General features: G+C 38.8%; 1 protein-coding gene across 1 annotated transcript; it reads right to left on the bottom strand.

Annotated features, from left to right (window-relative positions):
* Positions 1-7,861: 7,861 nt before the first annotated feature.
* Positions 7,862-14,332, bottom strand: TOB2 (transducer of ERBB2, 2). Its single transcript, XM_015813601.1, has 3 exons — positions 14,234-14,332; positions 11,600-11,675; positions 7,862-9,026 (listed from the first exon to the last, which is right to left on the bottom strand). The coding sequence occupies exon 3, from the start codon at positions 8,938-8,940 to the stop codon at positions 7,921-7,923; it is 1,020 nt and encodes a 339-aa protein (XP_015669087.1). The 5' UTR covers positions 8,941-9,026; positions 11,600-11,675; positions 14,234-14,332; the 3' UTR covers positions 7,862-7,920.
* Positions 14,333-20,991: the final 6,659 nt, after the last annotated feature.

The raw sequence follows: 20,991 nt of genomic DNA on the forward strand, positions 1-20,991 counted from the left end.
TTTTAGAAAGCAGGAGACTGTGATCTTCTGGTATGACTCTCAAGTGATTGTCAGTAGATTGGTAAGGGCTACAGCTTAATATTCTTCTACCTAAAGTAGCTTGCAGAAATAAAAACCTGAGTAATCAGATGTGAAATTGTATGCAGAAGGGCTGAGAGCTCAGCTCAGTTTCCTCAAGATAAGTGCCTAATTCAGAAAGTGCAGACAAAACATTTCTTTAATACTAGGTTCATCAGTCTCACACACCTTACTGACTGGGCTTGCACAGCATATTAGGCTAAAACTTTATTATCTCTTGTTTAGTATGTTACGCAAGGTTGGTCTGTACAATAAGTTAATGGGTCAGTGTGTTTTGTGGTAAGGATTATGTGAGTTTAAGTGGAAAGCCCTGTTAGTGTATGGCAACCCAACACATTTTATTAAAAGGAGTAAGGTTATATGAATTGTAGTTGTGGCTTAACATGTGTATGCTTTTTAATAAAATATATTGATCTGAAAAAGTCCTATCAGACTCCTTAAGCTTTTATAAATCATGGTTTATTGCTTAGCACTCTATATAGTGTAGACATTGGAGAGATGCTATGGGTGACAGAGCCCAATACCTAGTTATGTATTTAAGCAAAATAGTAATAAAGAATTTCCTTGGACAATTCCTGAAAACAAATGTTTACATTCTGAAGGACATCATTACTTGCAGTGCTAGTGATGCAGCACTGAAAAAATTGATGTGCTGGAGTCCAATATTGCAAGAGCGTTACTTTGTAATATAGAGCCAAACGTATATTCAGAAGATAGTTTGAAAGCTAGGACTGAAAAAAACTGAAACTTGATGGTAGAGGAATTGCTCTCTCTTCCCTTATTCTTAAAGTGTAGTCTGTTATGGTTTTTTTTGCTAAGATTCAAAAAAGCCACCCCTAATTTTACGCAGTAAGCAAATCCTTTTTTCTCCCCGGGTTTTGTTTAAGTGGTGGTGGTAGAGTTTTAGCATAGGGGAGAAAACATGCCCAGAGTCAGGTATGAGAGAGTTAAATCTAGAGAGAATATACAATGAAGAAACCCCAGAAACTCAAACTCTAAACAGCCATCCGAAGTAGACAGCGTTTCTGTCACTTAGAGCAGTGGTTCTCAACCTTTTTAATGCCGCGACCCCCAACCGGTCGTAAGTCGAGGACTAAACCGGTCGTAAGTCGAGGACTAAACCGGTCGTAAGCCGAGGACTACCCAACCGGTCGTAAGTCGAGGACTTTTCCTGCCCGGGAGCGCCGCGCATGCGTGGTTCCGCCCCCTGCGCCGGCCGAGGCGTAGCTGGCAAGCGGCAGAGACGGAGCAGGCCGACCACCAGCTGGCCCAGCTCAAGGGAGGTAAGGCACCCGCCGGAAAAGGGGAAAAAAATGGCGGACAGCCTTGCTTGGCGACCCCCGTGAAATGGTCGATTGACTCCAAATGGGGTCGCGACCCATAGGTTGAGAACCGCTGACTTAGAGGGACTTTAAAAAGGCAGCTTGTTTTGCTTTTATTCCCTTCACTCCTGATTGGTTTCTGCCATGTTAGGACCAAAACCAGCCACCCCACACCTGGAATGTAGATTGGATGGAGTTAGAGAAATATGAAGCTAGATGAGACTTGTATAAACTGCTCTGTGTCCTTGGGACTATTTTATTTATTTACATATACCTATGTGTGTATGTGTGCACACACATGCAACAGCATACTGTATGGGAGAGATTGCTGTAGAAAATAATGATTTCAATATAAAAAGCAAGCCTGGATGTTAAGTATTTTTCTTTCTTGCTGGGGAAGTTTTCTAATACCTCTTTCTTTAAAGTTGCAAGTGGGAAGAGTTTTTTCCCCAAGTAGAACCAAAAAATAAAAGGAGAAAAGAAAGGACCAGAGCCCGTTCTCCAATTTTTTCATTCTTTAACTTGTGAACAATGGATAGTAGAGCTAAGGCAGAAGAAAATGAGCTACACCTTAGAGAAGAAAGTTACAGAACGTGGATACTGCAGAGAGGTCAGAATGTCAACTCAATCTCTGCTCCCCACGAAAGGCATAAAGTCCGGCAAGAATTCCATAAAAGCATAGAAGCCAGAAACCTACTTGTCCAATTACAAACGATGTGAGGGATTTGGCATTTGTTTCCCTATGTGAGAAATGCAACCTCTGCTAAACCTGTTAATTAAAAATTGAAATTGACATCTTCAGCAGTCCACCCATTTCAATTATCCAATATTTTTACAGGCTAAATGCTGCCACATCAATCACCTTCCTTTTTTGATTGACAAAGGTTATTGCTATCCTGAGACCCAATGACGTTGACTTGATTATATCTATTCCAGTAGCAATCTTTGAAAGTCCTTACTAAGAGCATCCGCTGGAATTGATGTCTATACCTTCCATAACCTGTCTTGGGAGAAAGGAATTCCCAGAGCACATTAGAATGCATTTTTGGAGATAATTCAGAAATCACAACTGGTCGAGAGCCAGATTGCTGGTGGGACAATCCTGCCAGATTTCCAGGCTGAATTTAAAATGTGGGTTATTACTTACAAAGCTCCAGATTATGTAGCATCAGGCTACACCAGGCATCGCTTTGCTGTAGCTGACTCTGCCCAGTCCAGCATCTCCTGCTTAGAGTCCTATCTCCCACAGAAATATACGGCAGTGATTCTCAACCTTTTTAATGCCGCGACCCCAACCGGTCGTAAGTCGAGGACTAAACCAGTCGTAAGTCGAGGACTAAACCGGTCGTAAGTCAAGGACTACCCAACCGGTCGTAAGTCAAGGACTTTCCCTGCCCGGGAGTGCCACGCATGCGTGGTTCTGCCCCCTGCGCCGGCTGAGGCATAGCTGGCAAGCGGCAGAGACGGAGCAGGCCAACCACCAGCTGGCCCAGCCCAAGGGAGGTAAGGCACCCGCCGGAAAAGGGGGGGAAAAATGGCGAACAAAAAAAATGGCGGACAGCCTTGCTTGGCGACCCCCGTGAAATGGTTGATCGACCCCAAATGGGGTCCCGACCCACAGGTTGAGAACCACATATACGGGCCTTTCCTCTAGCTACCTCCAAGCTTTTCCTGGCCATACGTAGCACCCTCTTACCTTTTGTTTGCAATATGAACATATTGTTCCATCATGTATTTGGCCCTGGCTGTTTGAATGTGGGCCTTTTAATTTTATTTTAAAGTTAAATTTTGTTTTCTTCTATTATTGTTGTCTGGCCATAATTTGTTTGGGACAGTTTACACACACTGTAAACATATCTATAAAATTTGAATAGTATTTGTAATTATTTTCCTTTTTTTGTTTTATAAATAAGTCAAGGCGGTGAACATACATAGTAAACTTATTTCCCCCCACAACAACCTTGTAGGTTGTGGTTTAGACTGAGAGTGAATGACTGGCCCAAAATCACCCAGCTGGCTTTCATGGTTATGGTGGGACTAGAATTCAGTCTCCTGGTTTTTAGTCTGGAACTTTAACCTCTAGACCTAACTGGCTCTCAATAATAAAAGTAATAAAATGAAGTAACAAAAGTAGGATAAACTTTAATTGAATACATTTATAATGTATTTCTTTATTGATATAAAAAATTCTATTCCTGCTTCATATTTCAGTTTCATCTCTGCACTAGGTCAATTGCTTGACCATCAAGAGTCTGCTATTAGGGACTAGCATGCCTCCAAATTCTAAGAAATGAAGTTGGTAAATTCTAAGCAATTTCTGAACATTGGAGACTACAAAACTCACATCTAGGGTCAAAACAGTTATCTAGACTCTAAACAATATAGTAGCCTGTGGCCAGTGCGCAATTTCATAAACTTTTTCTGCCAAAACACAAATTTCAATTAGTAAGACCTATTCTATTCAGTAAGAACAGTAAGGTGTTATGTAACCAGTAAGTACTGAATCTATCCTCTTCAATAACCTGCTGCATGGGAGAAGACTGTCAAGAAGAAAAAAAAGTATTTGTTAAAGCCAGGAAAGATATCCCCATGTGTTTTGGGCTCTACTCATGCCCATTATTCATCTCCTAGTGATCCTCCATAGGAGAAAAAAAAGCTATACATCCTGACATAGACATAGAATTCGGGTTTTCATTCTATTCTCATAACTGTATAAGTTTGGCAAGTAAAAATATCACAATTTTATGTCGAGAAATTAAAAAAGAAAAAAGAAAATCTAGTTCAAAGAGCAAAGGTTTCAACAACATAATCAACTCTTTATAAAAGATGACTGTCTCACATGAAAACACAGAGATGTGAATTTTTACTCTGATGAACTCGGTGGAAAGTAATTGTATATAAACAAAAAGTTGCTCTGTTAAAAAAGACATATTTGAGACAAATATAGGTTATGTACATAACATTTGACTTTTAAATTATGCTATTGCAAAACTCTGAATTGTCATAAATTAGATTCACTTCAGACCAATTGATTTTAGCCTAATTAACAGAAATATGTCCAACTTGGGGATATTAAAACTAGACCTCATTTATTCTGGGGAACATCTCAGAAAAAGAGCCAAGTTTCCCCTCACCCCCCCCCAGCTTCCCACATTCCCGTATACCACAGCACTATGTGGAATCATGTCTATTTTCAAATCCAAAAAGAAAGTCTTGTTTTATATCCTTAAACATTATGAGCTTGTACAAACAACAGGACAAGAAGCTATTATGTATCATGCTTTTAATACAAACTTAAAAAAATCTGGAACAATAGAAACTGTACAGATTTGATCAACCTTTGTTGTTTTTAACTAAATCTTTAGACATGCCAATGTCCTGTTCCAAAATATTGCACAACATTCTGAATACAAAACGCTGATTGTATTCCTCCTTTGCTAGAGAAAAAAAAAGAAAAAAGAACCCCACCCCCTCTGAATCCCTACTCAATGGCCCTCTGCCTGTAAAAAAACAAAACAAAAACAAGAAAACCAAAGAGACGAACAAGAACAGCATGGACCTCTGCATTAAAAAACATACATAATTATGTCCTCTTTGTGTTCATCCGTCCACTTTAGATCACATGTTATTGATTCACTCTTCAAAAAGGGTCAGGAAGGAGGGAAGCAAGGGAAAAAAGGAGCTTTCACTGCTGCTTTTTTAAAATTTTCCTGAAAAAATATTTTTCTCTCCTCTTAAGAAAAAATTTCGAAAAGAAAAGTTTCATTTTGTACGTTAGAAATATACATATATTATATATACCTCTTACATTTTACAAATGTAGCAAATTATTCAATATAAACAGACAACAAAAAATTAACACAAACCCATAAAAATAAAAGTTAAAAAAAATTATTTTTTTCTTCCTATGAAACCAGGTAAATTAGTGCAGGTCTTAAAAATAAAATTGCAGCCAAACATCCAACTCTTGAGACAAGAAGACCAAAAAAGAGGCCGTGAGTTTCATTGTTGTCAGCACTGGAAATGCTTCTGAAGCACAGTTGTGTGTTCCTTTAGGAAATAGAGGTTGGTCCCTCTCCCCCTTTCTTCCTTGTGCATGTAGACTTCTTTTCCAAAAGCGAGTATAATAAAGCAGTGTCAAACATTGCAGTGTCAAACATCACAAATTGCAGGTGCTAAGTGAGACTTCCTCCCTATTATTCTAAACCTTAGCAGGGTATGCATATAATCCCTAAAAGCAGGTTTGTGGCATCTTTCTCTGCTACAGGAATAAACAGAGGAGATTATGCTAGGTGGGTAGTCTCTACCAGGGAGGAAGATGTGGTTCAAGTCCAGTGTAATAACTAGGCAGTCTACATTACAATACACTCCACAGGGGCAAGTGGGTGGCAGTGGTACTTTTAGGGGAAAGCATGAACAAGCATAAAGCTGAACAATTTGTAATAGTCTTGTTCAGGTTTTAAGTTTCAGCCCTGTGCAGTTTCACCATTACTGTGCACTTTCCCTCTTTATCCACTGAGTGCATGAAAAAACAGGCAGAGTGTTCAATATACTTTTAGTGTCCTCTTTCCTTGTCCCACGAAAAGGGAGGAAGCAAAGAAAGGACTCACTTTAGGGGCATGTTAAAATATCTTACAGATCAATCCCACAATATGCCTAGGCAGGAAACATTTCCCATAACTAAACCCATGATATTTAACACATTAAAAATAGTTACCCTTCTCTGGAGGATAGGTGCAACTGGAAGTTAAGGCTCATATGTATTCTAGCAAGGAATCCTTAATTTAGGTTGAAGGAGTGGGGAGGGGGAACTTAAAAGGTCAAGCTGTAGAAGAACATATATTTTAGCTTATCTATTTGACAAGACTTTGCCAGAGAAGTTGTAGAAGCAAAATTTAATACAACCCAAACTGAGCTGTAGAAGAGAGCAGAGAGGATGTAAAGCTGTCTAACTAGGATACACAATCAGTTTCCTCTTCCTAACTTCACTGCTCCCTCAGTTAACTACTTAAAAAGATTGCTTACTTATTACCATAGTTAAGTAAATTCTGGGACTCATAATCATTCCATAAGGCATAGATGGGGAAGGTTTCCTATCTAAGGCAAATTCTGTCAATTGGTTTGCAAAAAAACTGAACATTAGAAGGCCACTATTGTCTATTTCTTTCTGGAATCCTCTCCAGCTGAAAGGAGAAACACAATACAATTGGGATTCCTAGCTCTCCAACAATAATAAGGAAAGGGCAGACTCTATATTTCTATCAGTGAACACTTTCTCCACATTCAAATCACTTGGATATTCTATGGCAAGCCCACTTCATCCCTGATGCAGAGCCTTGAGATGGAACAACTTTAAGCCGGAACAGGTATGCAAGAACACCCGATTCCTTTCCGATGAAAAAATGTAATATTTTTGGTCAAAAGTCCTAGGAAATGTGAAATTCAAAGTGCAAACCCTCTTACCATCCATTCAGAGAGTAGCCTACACACTAACTCCTTCATCCCTGTCAAAAGTAGTGCTTATAATATTTGAAAGTAGGAGAACCATCTTTTCCATGAGAACTAGTAACCAAATGGTCAGCTATTAATCAGAAGAGCACGGAACCTGGCAAAATTTCCAACTGATTAATCCAGAGAAACATCAACAGATGTTGCTCAGGCACAAAACACCAGAAAACCAACATTCACACTTACTCTTGAATGAGTGCAATATACAAGGATAATTTTTTTTCACAGGTCAGAAGAATTTTCATATAGAGTTCTATTTATTTGTCATATTATTAGCAAACGGGACTGAGCTTCCCTAAAATCCACCACAGTCTAGCTTTTAAGAAGACTAGAGAAGAAAAGAGGCTCGTAGGAAGCCTGAGGCAAAATACTGTCCCAGATGTTACATTATCCTCTAGATAGAGGAATTTCCAGGGAAACAATATTTTCACTGCAAGACCCTGTCATCACCAGTTAGCATAAGATAAACTTTGTTTTCTGTTCTAGGATTATAAAATCTGAGAGTTCTAAGAAATTTAACTAATTTATCCCACCGTCTATCACAAATCTCCCCGGGAAGTGCTTGAGATGTTACACGACCAGAGGTATTTAATCATTTCCCATCCCTACCCTAGGCCACTTGAAAAACTAAGAAAATTCAAGACATCTGGGTATGATGAACATGACAGCACCTGAACAAGGCCACCCTCACAGCAAGCATATTTGAGGACCAGTTCCAATGAGCAGCATGGGAGATTAAATAAAGTAACTCTGGTTCCAACCACTGCTGGGCCAAGAAGGATAGCCTCTTTCATTAAACATACAACAATGGGTAGGAAAGAGCACAGAATATAAGTTTTAAAAAGAATCAGTGCTTCAGCAGCGCTCCCTGGCATGACACAACAGGTTAGGGTTCATCTCTTTCCAAGAAGTTATATTTATAAGATTTCAAATATTTCTTAATTATTTTTCTCTCAGGTTTTTTTTTGTTTTTTTTTTGGAAGTGGTTTTCCCCAGAATACTCATGTGGTGGTCAGTTGGCCAAAACCACTGGCTGGAACGACTGACTGGGATACTGCATGGCATTCAGATTGTAGCTGAGTCCTTCCACAAAGGGTGTCTTCTCCAGAAAAAGGCTGTTGGTGCTTCCACCAAAAACCTGAGCCATGTCAAAGCTGCTGCCATTACTGGCACTGAACTGTGATGGAGGAGGAATGCTACCAGCCTGGTTTTCAGTGGCTACACTATCAAAGAAGAGGCTGCTGGCTCCTGGTGATCCACCATTGTAAACAAACTCCTTGGCATTGGGGGAGAGTTGAGACTGAGGGGCTGGGCTGCCCCCGATGAAGTTCAGAGAATGCATAGACAGGGAAAGGCCTTTGTGCTTCAGCAGACTATTGGTGGGTGAACGGACCGAACGTTGTGGCTGCTGTGGAACCCCTGTACCATTGGTGCTTGCTCCAGCTCCTCCACCTTTCTTCATCTTAGTTGAGCCAAACTTTGTGGCAGCAAATGTAGCAGTGGTAAAAGTAATTGGCTGAGCAGATCGTGGGATGAATGTAGGGCTAGGTGACTGACCAAAAGATGGAGATGGAGAATTAGACAAGGAATTGTCCTGGCTTCCAATAGGTACAAACACCTGTGCATCAGGATTGAAACTGCTCTTGATCTCCTTGTCCAACTCAACTGCACTGCAGCCCTCACTGTCATCCAGATAGAGGACCTTGACTGACCCTTTCTCACCAATTTGGTAAGAGACCTCAAAGGGATCAACCCAAACACTGAGTTCTTCGGGAACATTGGCTCGTACATCCTCTACAGCAAGTCCACTCCTCTTGGCTGCCATTTCTACTACGGGGTCCACAGTTTCTCCAATGTGAACACAACGGTAGCCAGAACCTTTCAGAGGTTTCTCTGGATACCAGTGACCTTCATATTTCTTTTTTAGCAGCCTCTCTAGCTCTTCACCAAACAAGTCAGCTCGCCTCCGTGGAAGCTTGTTGTACAGATATGAGATGATGAAGTTCAGAGCAACTTTGATCTCTAGATGCATACTCCCTTTACAGCAAGCAAATTAGGGCAGTATATTAAAAATAGACAAAGGATACAACCATAAATGGATTTTGGCTCCAAACAATCCTGGAAAAAGAGAAAAGGAAGAAAAGAAATAAATATGGTATATTTAATATTATGGCAGAGCAATAATTCTGTTTTAAAACAGTTCAAAAATTAGCTAAAGCAATTGCTACATATTAAATAGTACGTAATTTCAGAGCGATTGTAGTCCTACATGGGATTTTAAAATACTAACTAATTCCACTGTTTATTTTTCAATCAAATGTACAGATTTGTCAAATAAATTTTACAGATTTTTTGATCTGGGACATAAAGTGATTTGGAAAACAGAAAGTACGTACTACTGTCTTGAGTGTATAAACTGGCACTACAATTTCTTTTTTCTATTGGGCTGTCTCCAAAGTTAAGTTAATAAAAAAATTCAAGTCACATTTTCTCATGTGCCAAGTGTTATTTATTTGAGATTTTGAAAACCAGGGCATCTGTAAAAGAAAATGTGTTGATTATAATATACAATATTGCCATGTCCTCCAATAGAAATTTAACATAGCACAGCATACTGAGTACAGTTTTAGAGTGCCTACACATTATGTACATGCAAATCTATATATTTATATATGCATGTGTGAATATATAACATTACTATACTGAAAAGAGCCTTTAAAGTGATCTAGTTCAAATCTACGATCCACTGGCTAAGCATCCGTCATATTTTTGATGACTTGTTTTCCACAACATTAATTGCATTGTTTTACCTCATTTGAATACATTCCAGTTTATCTTTATACTTCTTAAAATGCAGTTCCAAGAAATATATGCAAGTCTTCCAGGGAAGAGTTGATTTGCACAGAAAAGAATTGGAAATGCTGTTTCTCATGATTTGAAAACTATAGCTCTAGTCATGTAATCACTATTATTTGTAAGCCGCCCAGAGTCACTGAGAGTGAGTGGGCAGCCATATAAATCTTCTCAATAAATAACTCAATCTGGATTTGAGTATAATATCAAGATCCTTTTCACAACTAATGCTTCCAATAAATATGTATCTTAGCCTATATACATGCTATATTTGATCTGCATTTATTACACTGTACACTGCCCAGAGCCCCTCTTGAGATGAGCAGTTAAGAAATAAGAAATATAAATGCTGAATTGCTTAATTTCATTTTGTAAGTTTTTACCCAATTTCCTTTTCTTCAAAATAGTGTGGAAACATTTAAGTTTTATATTATAATAACAATAAAACGTTAAACTTGTATGTCACATGACACCCAATGACTCTACTCTGATCTATCTATCTAGATATTTGGTATCTTCAGACACTCACGGTATTTAAGATTGGAACAGTCTGTTCTGTACAGATACAAATGATATAAATAAGCACATTTACCACAACCACCCAATTTATGATATGTTGATAGACCTGCCTCCTGAATTTCTGATACTAAATGTAACAGTCAAAGTTACATTTAAATTTCATTTTAAACTATTAGATATAGCAGTTCAATACATTTAAGGAGATAAAGTGAGAAACAAATAGTGATGACTTCCATCCCTGTTGTTCTAATAACAAACAATTAAATATTTGAAACTTTCATTCCTTAGCATCATTTCATATGAACAAAAAATATTGGAGAGGAATTAACAAGTATCTTCTGGCCCCAGGAATGTTCAATTAAACTGTCATTTTTAAAGATGCAAGTATCTAATGTTTTTAATGGTTCCTGTGTGGCATGCAGACCAGTTTAAAAAAAATCTTTAAACCAAACTTCTCCTTTATAGGGGGGGTTACACAACCAAATGATTTGCTGTGTCTCTCAATAATACTTCAATCGACATTGTTTTACTCTACCCAATTATATTCTTAAGTGCCTAGAAAAGGTCTGTAAGATTATTTAAATTGAGGGTTGTATGTATCACCAATTTACCTGCAATGTAACAGATCTAGTTTTTAATTGGCATCTTAGTCAATAGCCTGCTTTGGATCCGTAAAATATTCAAAAAATGAATACTAGAGTTGAATTTCAGTAATGCCCTACAAAATATGGTGGTTTATGGCAAGTATTTTTTCTGATATACTATTTGATATTCAGAAGCTAGGAGCCCACTGGAAATCTGGGACTAGAACAGCATTCAATTGAGGAATAGGAAGAAAAATTACGTTATAATCTTTTTTCAGTCACAACCTCATTCTTAGACATCTGTGCCAGCATACCTGCCATTTCTAATTGCAAGTGCATTTGTGTACCAATACTTGAAAGCATATTGTGTGGCAAAAGGACATAAGGTGATGTATTTAATAAACCATCATCTCTTACAGTAATTAAACTATGGAATTTCCCACAAAATAGTAATCTGAGACAGCACCCTTCAAATGTCAGTTCAATTTGTGAAAAATAGATAAGGATGCATGCTCCAGTGTCATTCCTTTCATCTTGACCTTCTGGTATTTATGGAGCAGGTATGTATGGGAACTGTACATTTGTTGGAAAGAAATAGAAAGATTGGCAATATATCCTCCTCTTCCAACAATTACAAGGTTTAAAACCTAGAGATTGTCAAAGGGAATATAAAATGATAAATGGCTATTAAATTGAGAAGGTTATTTGCTATCTCCAGGTTAACATGAAGCATACCTCTGATTATCAGCTGCTGTGAACCAATGAGAAGAGGGCCGCCCTCATGTCCTGTTTGTGGACTTTCCATAGGTATCTAGTTAAGTCATTGTGGGAAATTAAGATATTAGAAAAAACAGGTCTTTGTTTTAACCTAGCAAATCTCTTAAAATATAAAGCAGAGCTTTGCATCAAAATGTAAATGGGAGCATATATACAAGATTTTAAAAATTCTATTCTTCAAGCGTACAGGTAGTCCTTGACTTGTGACTACAATTGACCCCAAAATTTCCACTTTTAAGCAAGACAGTTAAGTGAATTTTGCCCCATTTTACGACCTTTCTTGCCACAGTGGTTAAGTGAATCACTGCACTTATTAAGTTAGTAACATGATTGTTAAGTAAATCTGGCTTTCCCATTGACTTTGCTTGACAGAAGGTCGCAGATGGTGATCACATGATCCCGGGACATTGGAACCATCATAAAGACATGCCAGTTGCCAAGCAAATTTTGATCATGTGACCATTGGATGCTACAACAGTCGTAAGTATGAAAAATGGCCATAAGTCAACTTTTTCAGTGCCATTGTAACTTCAAACAGTCACTAAATTGACAGTTGTAAGTTGAGGACTACCTGTATTGTTACTGCAACCAATACAGAAGCTTCTTCTAAAATAATTCCAACTGAATGGGGATAGCCATGAAATTATTTCTGATAGCAGAACCCAAGACCTTAGAGTTTGTACTTCAGGAGCAACTAGATTATAATAAGCTATACCAAAGCTAATTGAATATGCCTATTTAACTTGGGAGGCAAGATCAACTAACACACCAGCTCAAGTATGCAAAATGGTTTTAATCTGTGTCCTGTGAAATCATTGTTTTGAGAAACTAGAACATTTAGGAAAGTAACTTATGACTGTGAAAGTTTTTTTTATTTTTAGGCAAGGCTATTATCTACAACATGCATACCATAATTTATGCCTAAAGATTTATCCTGTCAGTCATCCTAAAGTAACATACAAAAAGAAAAATATTATTCAGAAAATACTGTTTGCCACTTTCTCAAGGACAGGACGCAAAGCACCTTGAGTTCACGTCTGAATAAATAGGCCCTAAAGATTCAAAAGGGCTTACTGCCAAATAAATATAATGAGAACAGCAACATTTGGATCTAAAAAAGTCCATTTTATTCTAATGTGGACATGTTATGGGTCTTTTTAAAAAAGTATATATTCTTTTAAAAACTGTAAACTGCCCAGTCTTTTTCAATCTGATGGTCTTGAAACCCAAGAAATAAGAAATAATGACCTACACAATGATCTATTAATAGTAATTAGATCAAGTAACAGAAAGACAGCAAGTCAGATCAGCCCAAGTCACTTGGCATTATGTTTCTATTCAAGAATGTTTTATTTTGCTTTGGAGTTTCTTGTATAGAATGTGGTTTCTCATCAGACTAAAAGTACCAAGAAATATTTTAAAGGATCCCCACAATATTATACATTTTAGTATACTCAAATTATAGAATCAGAATAAAAAATATTAAATACAAAAGTACCCTCCAAATTTGGTACAGCAATTTTGAAAGAGAGTATCTGAAAAATAATGCCATAGCTTTTATTATTAGCAAAGTAAATTTGCATTCATTAGAATTCCTTAATCCTTAAGACTGTTAATTTGAAGACAAGTGAGACTTCAGAGACTAATAAAAGAATTAAATCTTTGGGTTTTTTTCTATAGAGCTTCAATAATAAGATCCAAGTTATTTCAGAATAGCCAATTATCTTGAGACTATAAAAGATAATTGCAATTTATTTTGCATGTGGCAATTATATCCATGAGACAACAAATGAAATAACAATCTCCATGTTATTACTCAATAGTTTTGCATACAAACAGTTAAACTATAGTTATTTCTTTGGGAGGAGTGTATTATTGTCTAGTCATAGAGTATTGAGTAAAATACTTTAAACATAGAATATTAAGACAACTTTTTAAAAAATGTCCTTAATTATCTAGAGTAGTTGTTAAGATGATGGTCAGAAATACTTTAAAAAATAAAAGCTATACTGACCAATTAAAAAATCTGAATTTCTGATTAATAACCTGTTACATATACTTACAGGAGATAAGACATCCAAACACAACAGTGCTAATATTAGTTCAACCGACCCCTCACATCAATCCGCTGTTTACAGAAACTCAAAGTATCTGATTTAAAGACTAAAGAACAGAGGGGCGAATCCTAGAAACGTTCCCGAACCATAAATTGCCCGACCTAGTATTTCTTTTGTCGAAATCCGTTGCCCCCGTAGGGTTATAATATCAGGGGTAGTCAACCTTGGCTCTTTTATGACTCGTGGACTTCAACTCCCAGAATTCCTGAGCCAGCTAAGCTGGCTCAGGAATTCTGGGAGTTGAAGTCCACGAGTCATAAAAGAGCCAAGGTTGACTACCCCTGGGTTATATGGACCCAGGGGTTATATGGACCCAAGCCTCCGCACACGTGCAAAGTTGATACTGTTTTCTCCGGAGGGACCCTCCTTCTCCCGAAAGGTCTCGGGCGGCTTTGCCTGCAGACCCTTCCCCCCTACCTTAAGCGCAGTTGCCGACATTCATTCGCCGACGAAGCCTCTCCCTAATGCCCCCTACCTCTGCGAGCAGCTCCTTTGGCCTCCTCCCAATTCGGGTGGTCTCCGGAGCCGTTTAACTACCTCACGAATTCAGCATCTGTTACAAAACGGAACGCCCGAGTTAAGTGACCTACTTTTGTGTCTTTTAGCTCACCCTTCTCCATTTGCTTTGCGCCAAAGCTTGGCCCAGACGAGCGCCTGCTCAGCTAAGCCGGGTGGAAAAAAATTTTTCCATGGCGCATGCGCTCTGTTGCTCGACCCCCCCCCCCCTTATCATTTCGCATTTCAGCTAAAATCGCCGATTATCTTCTCGCCCTCTTGCTCTACCGTGTGGGGGGAAAAGCGTAGAGAGCGGGAGGAGGCCGTCTGAGGAGATCTCAGGCACTTGGCAAGGCACTCCACCCCCACCCCCCGACCCTAACCTTTCATTCCTCCTTCGCTGGAGACCCGTAACGGATCTACTACCCGACACCCAGCGTAATCCTTGCCTACCTGGAAAGTAAGCCCCAGGATGGACCCTTTTCCTAAGACGCTCCTCCGCCCCCCCCCCAAGCTTTTACACGCGGACGGAGGGTAAATCTTCCCAATGCCGTCCTTGGGGGAAGAGAAGCCACCACAGAGCAAGAGAGCTATTTTGTGCCGGGCCCCTCGCGGAGGCTTCCATGTCGCCCATGGAAGTGTCGAGGTACGCTTGTGGCCCTAATCCCTCTCGTCCTCGTTAAGGGGAATCGTATAAACAGGCCTTCAAAGCCCACCGGAGCCAGCCCCCCCCCCCAAAAAAAAGGTCTAACAGAGAATGAGCCCGAATGAAGGTTATTGAAACCTGACCTTTACCGTCTGCCTGGAAGAAACCCGGGACCATCCCAGCTCGTTTCGTGTTTTCTTTGCCAGCCTGCTCAACCGACTACCCCCCCTAGCTCCCTTCGGGGCTGAAAGGGTCATCATCCCCGCTTCTCTCTCTTTCGGGTTGCGCGGCTTCCCAGGCGCTGATTAGGCCGCAGGATGTCTGTGGCCCAAAAGAAAACGCTGAAATCCAATTTACCTCACGAACAGGGGGAATCGATGGAAGCCAGAAAGTGCGTTTTTGATATCCATTAAGTATTGTTGCGGGGACGATTACAGCTATTACTGAGCCTCTCCGGCTCGCAATTCAGCCTTTTTGAAAAACCACTGAGAAGGGAGAATTACCCCTCTTTAAAAGCCTTCGGACGGAGGTGGAGGGTGGGGAACCCGCATCTTATTTTTTTTCCCCCCTAAGTCTGTGTTTGTGACATACGAAATCATAAAGAGGCGGTGGGGAGAGAAAATTCGAGTACAAAAGGGATGGAACCGCTTTTCAGACAAAGCCGCGTTGGCCATTGATCCGGATTAAGCTAAATGGAACGAAATAAACTCCCTAGCTCGACCCCCCCGACTTTCCCTTGTATCCTCTTCGCTCTGCCCCCTCCATTATTTGATACTCACTACCATTTTGATATCCTTAAAAAGAAAAAAAAAGCGAAGAATACAGGCTCGTCCGCAGTATTTTCTTTAAACCAAAATCCGTTTTATAAGGCTTTCTTTTAATAGTCGGATCACGATTCCAATAAAATGAACGAAGACAAAATGGTGAACTGGAGTAATTTTCAATCGTTCAAGCCAAACGGCTTTCAGACTTCGTCCTTCAAACTAATACGATCAGCAATGTTGCTGGTTCTAAGGGAAACAATATTACTAGAAGGAAAGGTTTCCTTGTAAAGGCAGAGCCCTTCTCCCGTAGGGAACGGGGGAGGGGAGGGGGGTCGGGCGGAGAAGGAACCCCCGATATGACTTCTCAGAACCCGACTTGGAAGAGCGGCGGCTTCTGGAAGAGGCTCCGATGAAATCGTCCTTTAAAGGAGCAGCGGAGAAAAGCAAGCTCGAATAGGAAAGGGAGACGGCCAACTTGATCCAAAAGGCATTCTTCAAACAGAAATGGAAATAGTAGAACTATAGGGAACACTTCCATTATGCCCACCCTGTCCCTGTCTAGCCATAAGCATTTACTTACTTTTTTCCTTTTTCCTTTTTTTTTTTTTTCCAGCACCGGGAAAGGTGGCTTGGTGGCTTCTTTTTCTTTCCAGATATTTTTAGGGAGTTTTCTTTTTCACAAAGCGCTGATGTAGTATATTCGATATGTATTTTTAAATTGTACGGATGCTATTTCTCGATAACTTCTCCCCCCTCTATAGGCCAAATTAGAAGTGGGGTGAGAGGATATTGATTGGGGAGCCCCCTTCTTCCTTACTTTCCTCCCTCCGCGGGAAGCCCGAAGCCACCCTCTCCCTGGCCCAAAGTGAGCAAAGTAAATGAAAAGTTTCACCCTTAGCAACCCTGCGCAAGGATATTCTCCTCCACACCCATGGTGATGCGTCTTGCAAAGGACAAGGAAGGGGAGGAGAGGGCGGGCGAACCGGAACTACTTCCCCAACGTCGGTTTCTACTTAACTCGCGATGTGCCGGGCCGTGCGCTTCGCTCTTGTTGCGAATGTTTGTAAGTCGATCTATCGTTACAGCAATTTTCTTGTACTATATGTGTAATTGAATTAACCTCCCTTCGTACTATAATTCAGTAGCGTCATTTTTGGCATTAATTAAGAAGAGTATTAATAAATCGTTTAATATAGATTGGATTCCATTATTACGGTACCAATAACTTAAGAATAGTTGGACCACCTGTAAGAGGTCTCAACCTTTTACCTAAATTATTTCATCAGAAGTAACCACCATCTTCTGATTGTGTTAGAGTCTCAAATGCAGACTAAGACTTTACCATTCACCTTTAATAAAGACACGGTAGCATCACAGAAATTTTCCATTTTTCTGTAATGAAACAAATGGACAGTTGGTAACTTAAAATTTAGTAAATGTGAGAATAGCATAGTTGACTCTTGATGGGATAGAATTGGTCAAAAACAACCCTGCATCAGACACACAAATACTATAAATGGATTTATGGTAACTTCCCATTGCCTTGCATATAAAATACAATCCTCTGAAGGCTGATCTTAATATACAAGTGCATTTGAATGAAAACTTTGCAGAAGCCTGCCTCATTAATAAACTGCAGTCTTAAATACAAAACATATATTCTTTCAGCTACTCTTGTTATCCATTCATATTTAGATCCTTCAGTGATGTCTCAGAAATCTAAGCAATAATGCTAAAAGATGCCATGCTAAATATATTCAAGATAGATTACAATGATGTACATACTAGAATTGCAATTACAAATATAATTACTCTTTGCAATTTATTCAACAAGTTCTTAAAACAGGTTATTCCTAAATGTAATTTACTCATGCTAATTTCCAAAAATATTTTTCCTCCCATTTCTTTAATATATATTAAGATTATTTTAAACGGTAAAATAAAACTGTGCAAGCAGAAGCAAGTGGCTTAATTCAGTCATAATGAAGGGTCCTTGATACTGTGTGAGTTTGGCTGTTTTCTTGCAGACCCTTCATTACCCAATGAAATACGGGTCATATGATATTACCTAGTTGGGTTAATGAACCGTCTACAAAAAAAACCAACCAAGCTCATTTCAACCCTGAGCTACAAATATTCTTTTATCAGTCATAATGGTCAGTATTCTTCTCATGTATTCCTTAAGGTATCGCTGCCTATTTCTATTAGTTACCTGTCTAAAGGAACATTACCTACATCTACAGAGTTTTTGTTACTATAAACTACACATAACTCTCCTCTTACAATGTAGCCAACAGTGTTTAGAATTTCAAACTTTTCCAAAACCTTCCTCAGTTTTTGGTATCTGTATATGACAAACGCCTATAAGCAAAGCCTACTTTTACCCTATTTTTGAGAAAGTTCTGCAGAAAAAGACACCTCTTTGAACAATATATATGTACATATCAAACAATGTATAGAGGTAATCTTCGACTTGCAACCATAACCGAGCCCAAAATGTCCATTGCTAAGCAAGACAGTTACGTGAGCTTTGCCCCATTTTATGATCTTTCTTGCCACAATTGTTAAGAGAATCAGTGCAGTTGTTAAGTCAGTAAAACAGTTGTTGAGTGAATCTGGCTTCTCCATTGACTTTGCTTGTCAGGAGGTCACAAAAGGTGATTACAGGACCCCAGAACACTGCAACATCTGAACATCTGTTGCCCAACATCTGACTTTTGATATGACTATGAGGTTGCTGCAACCATTGAGTGTGAAAAATGATCATAAGTCATTGTTTTCATTATTGTCGAATTGTCACTAAACGAATACCTGTATATGTACATATCAGAGAAAAAAAGTATGTCTGTTTTACTCCTGCCTGAAGTCAGTCATAACAGACCTTCCTAAACTTGCCCATTGTTAATTTCTAGAACAGACAAGGCAAAATCCAAGGGTACTATTATAGTAACCACTGGCTGCTAGCTGAGTGTTTGACGGTAACACATCTCTGAAGTCTACCTATTTTGAGCAGGCCTGAATTTTCTTAATATTATTAAGACCTGGTGAAGCAAGACTTTGAACCTTCCCTTAAAGAGGGGTTGATGGTGGTGCATACGTGGGGAGGGTGTTCAACTTTTGCCTCCTCTACGGCTGGAGGGCCGTCTCACATGGCACTGAGAACGGGACTGACCCAGTCTTCTTGTTTTGAAGGCAACCGTATTGCCCACAAAAACTAGCTGCGTTTAAGGAAGCGCAATATGTGTGCGTTTCCCACTCGACTGATTTAATTTTAAGGCAGTTAATTAAGCGTCTTCGTTTCGATTATGCCTCAACTTCGTCGTTTGCGCTTCTGTCGCTCGCGGACCTGTTCAAAACAATACATTGTCATAGCATAAAGGTTGCGCTCCGATCTCTCTTACTCCTCCGCTTAAATCATGCAGCCCGCATATTTAACCTCAGCGCACATATTTTGCTGCTTATTTTCGTCTCTCAAATGCTGAAGGATATGCAAATCAACTCACATCCCCTAAACAAAACCTCACAAGACACGGCTGTCAGATGGCATTTTAACTATTCATAGAGTATGTTTCCCTTGGCTGAACTGTGAATGCGCATGATTAGGGACTATTTTCTCACCAATACGCCGGTGCATCATCCTCGTCAACGTAAGACACAAGGAGGGAACTCGGAAGAACAGCCTGCAAGGCGTAGAAGCGCACGCAGTTCTAAAAATAACAGCACCATGATAGCAACAGCCTTCCGATTGGCCAGAGGCATGAAGGGTTCTGCAGATTGGCCACTTGATTTAACCAGTGGCTAAAAGATTTTCCTATCTGTGCAAGAAACATTCGGACGGTTCGAAGGAGGTTCATGGGAAGTGTAGTTTTTATTAAAAAGCGGCCTCGGAATTCTCAAAAAGCAAGTGGATAAAAAGGTGAAGCTCCGCTGTTCAAAAAGGAAGGCAACACGGTGTTTTATCAGCTTGCTGACTGACGTCTATATTTTTCTTCAAAGATATTTTCATATTAGAGCATTTGTGAGATGGTTTCATAAGTCTTATTCACATATTTTCTAATGCTAAAGAACATGGAGCTCACAGTTCAGTTAATCCTATTTGTTGGCATAGTAACATAGTTCATACATTAAGGGTGTTTAGTTGAATAACCTAGCTATTATAACAGGGACAAAATTCTTCAATTATATTGTATTATTTGTTATAATTATGGGCATAAATGACCCAGATATCCCATCTGGTATTTAAAGCAAAGCTAGGGTTTCTTTTTAGGAAAAAAGATATTTTTGAACATTTACTTTTAACTGAAACCTTAAATACTGAAAAGTAATCTCCACTGAGAATTCCAAGATCTACAAAAGCACTTAACATTTTCTCCAATTCCCAAGAATCAATGTCATAGTAATGTATTAATCAGTATTCAATTAGGAGGATAATATGCTTATATGTGTTTGAGGTTTTTTGATCCGCCATTTTCTTTTTTAATGTCTTGATTGTTTTGTGGAGGTTTTTGTCCTTTTGGATTTTGGGGAGTTTCATATTTTAGCCTTGTTCTTGAATAAAATAGACACAGTAAAAATATTTTGTCCGATTGCATTAAGAATTGAATCTTTAACCATCCTTCCTTTGAAGCCCAAATCAAAAACAATACAGTAGTATTGTACAATACAATACAGTAAACTGAAAGTTGTAATCCTAAATATACATATTGTTGTTAAACACTGAAATACCTATAAATTGCTGAATATTGGACAAGTTAATTAAAATGAATTGAAACATCATAACCATATAGATAGGGCAGAGTGTCTTATAGTCTTAAAATGACATTTTAAAATTTAAGACAATGACTGGTCACTAAAAGGCAGAAAACAATTTTAGTAAAATAAGAGGTCCTCATTGAAGGAGATGGGCAGTTCAGAAATGCAAAAAAAGTAAAATTTGTTTTGTTTTTCTTTGCTCAGCAGCTGTATTTGATGAATAGTGAGGTTCAATTGATTTAAAAAGGGAATTTGTTCATAAGAATATTTGCTTTTCTAGACATAGAAAAGTAATGTAATTAAAATTGCAATCCATAATTACTCTCCTAAATTAATGGAGACCAGATAGCATTTCTTATTCTTTAAAGACACATCCAAATCCCTTTTTTAAATCCAGCTGTCACAGTATTTGAGACCAAAATTAATCATCTGTTCATGTGAAAAAAGCCATAGATTCTTATTTCAAGGAATTTAAGAATGCAGATCAATCATTTAAGAATGCAGATTTCTTTTTTCCAGCTAGATAACTCATCACTATGTAATAATCCCCCATACATATTTGTATTTACAGTAGAA

This window comes from Protobothrops mucrosquamatus, unplaced genomic scaffold (assembly GCF_001527695.2).
Source record: "Protobothrops mucrosquamatus isolate PMUCROS unplaced genomic scaffold, P.Mucros_1.0 scaffold173, whole genome shotgun sequence".
Taxonomy (NCBI): domain Eukaryota; kingdom Metazoa; phylum Chordata; class Lepidosauria; order Squamata; family Viperidae; genus Protobothrops; species Protobothrops mucrosquamatus.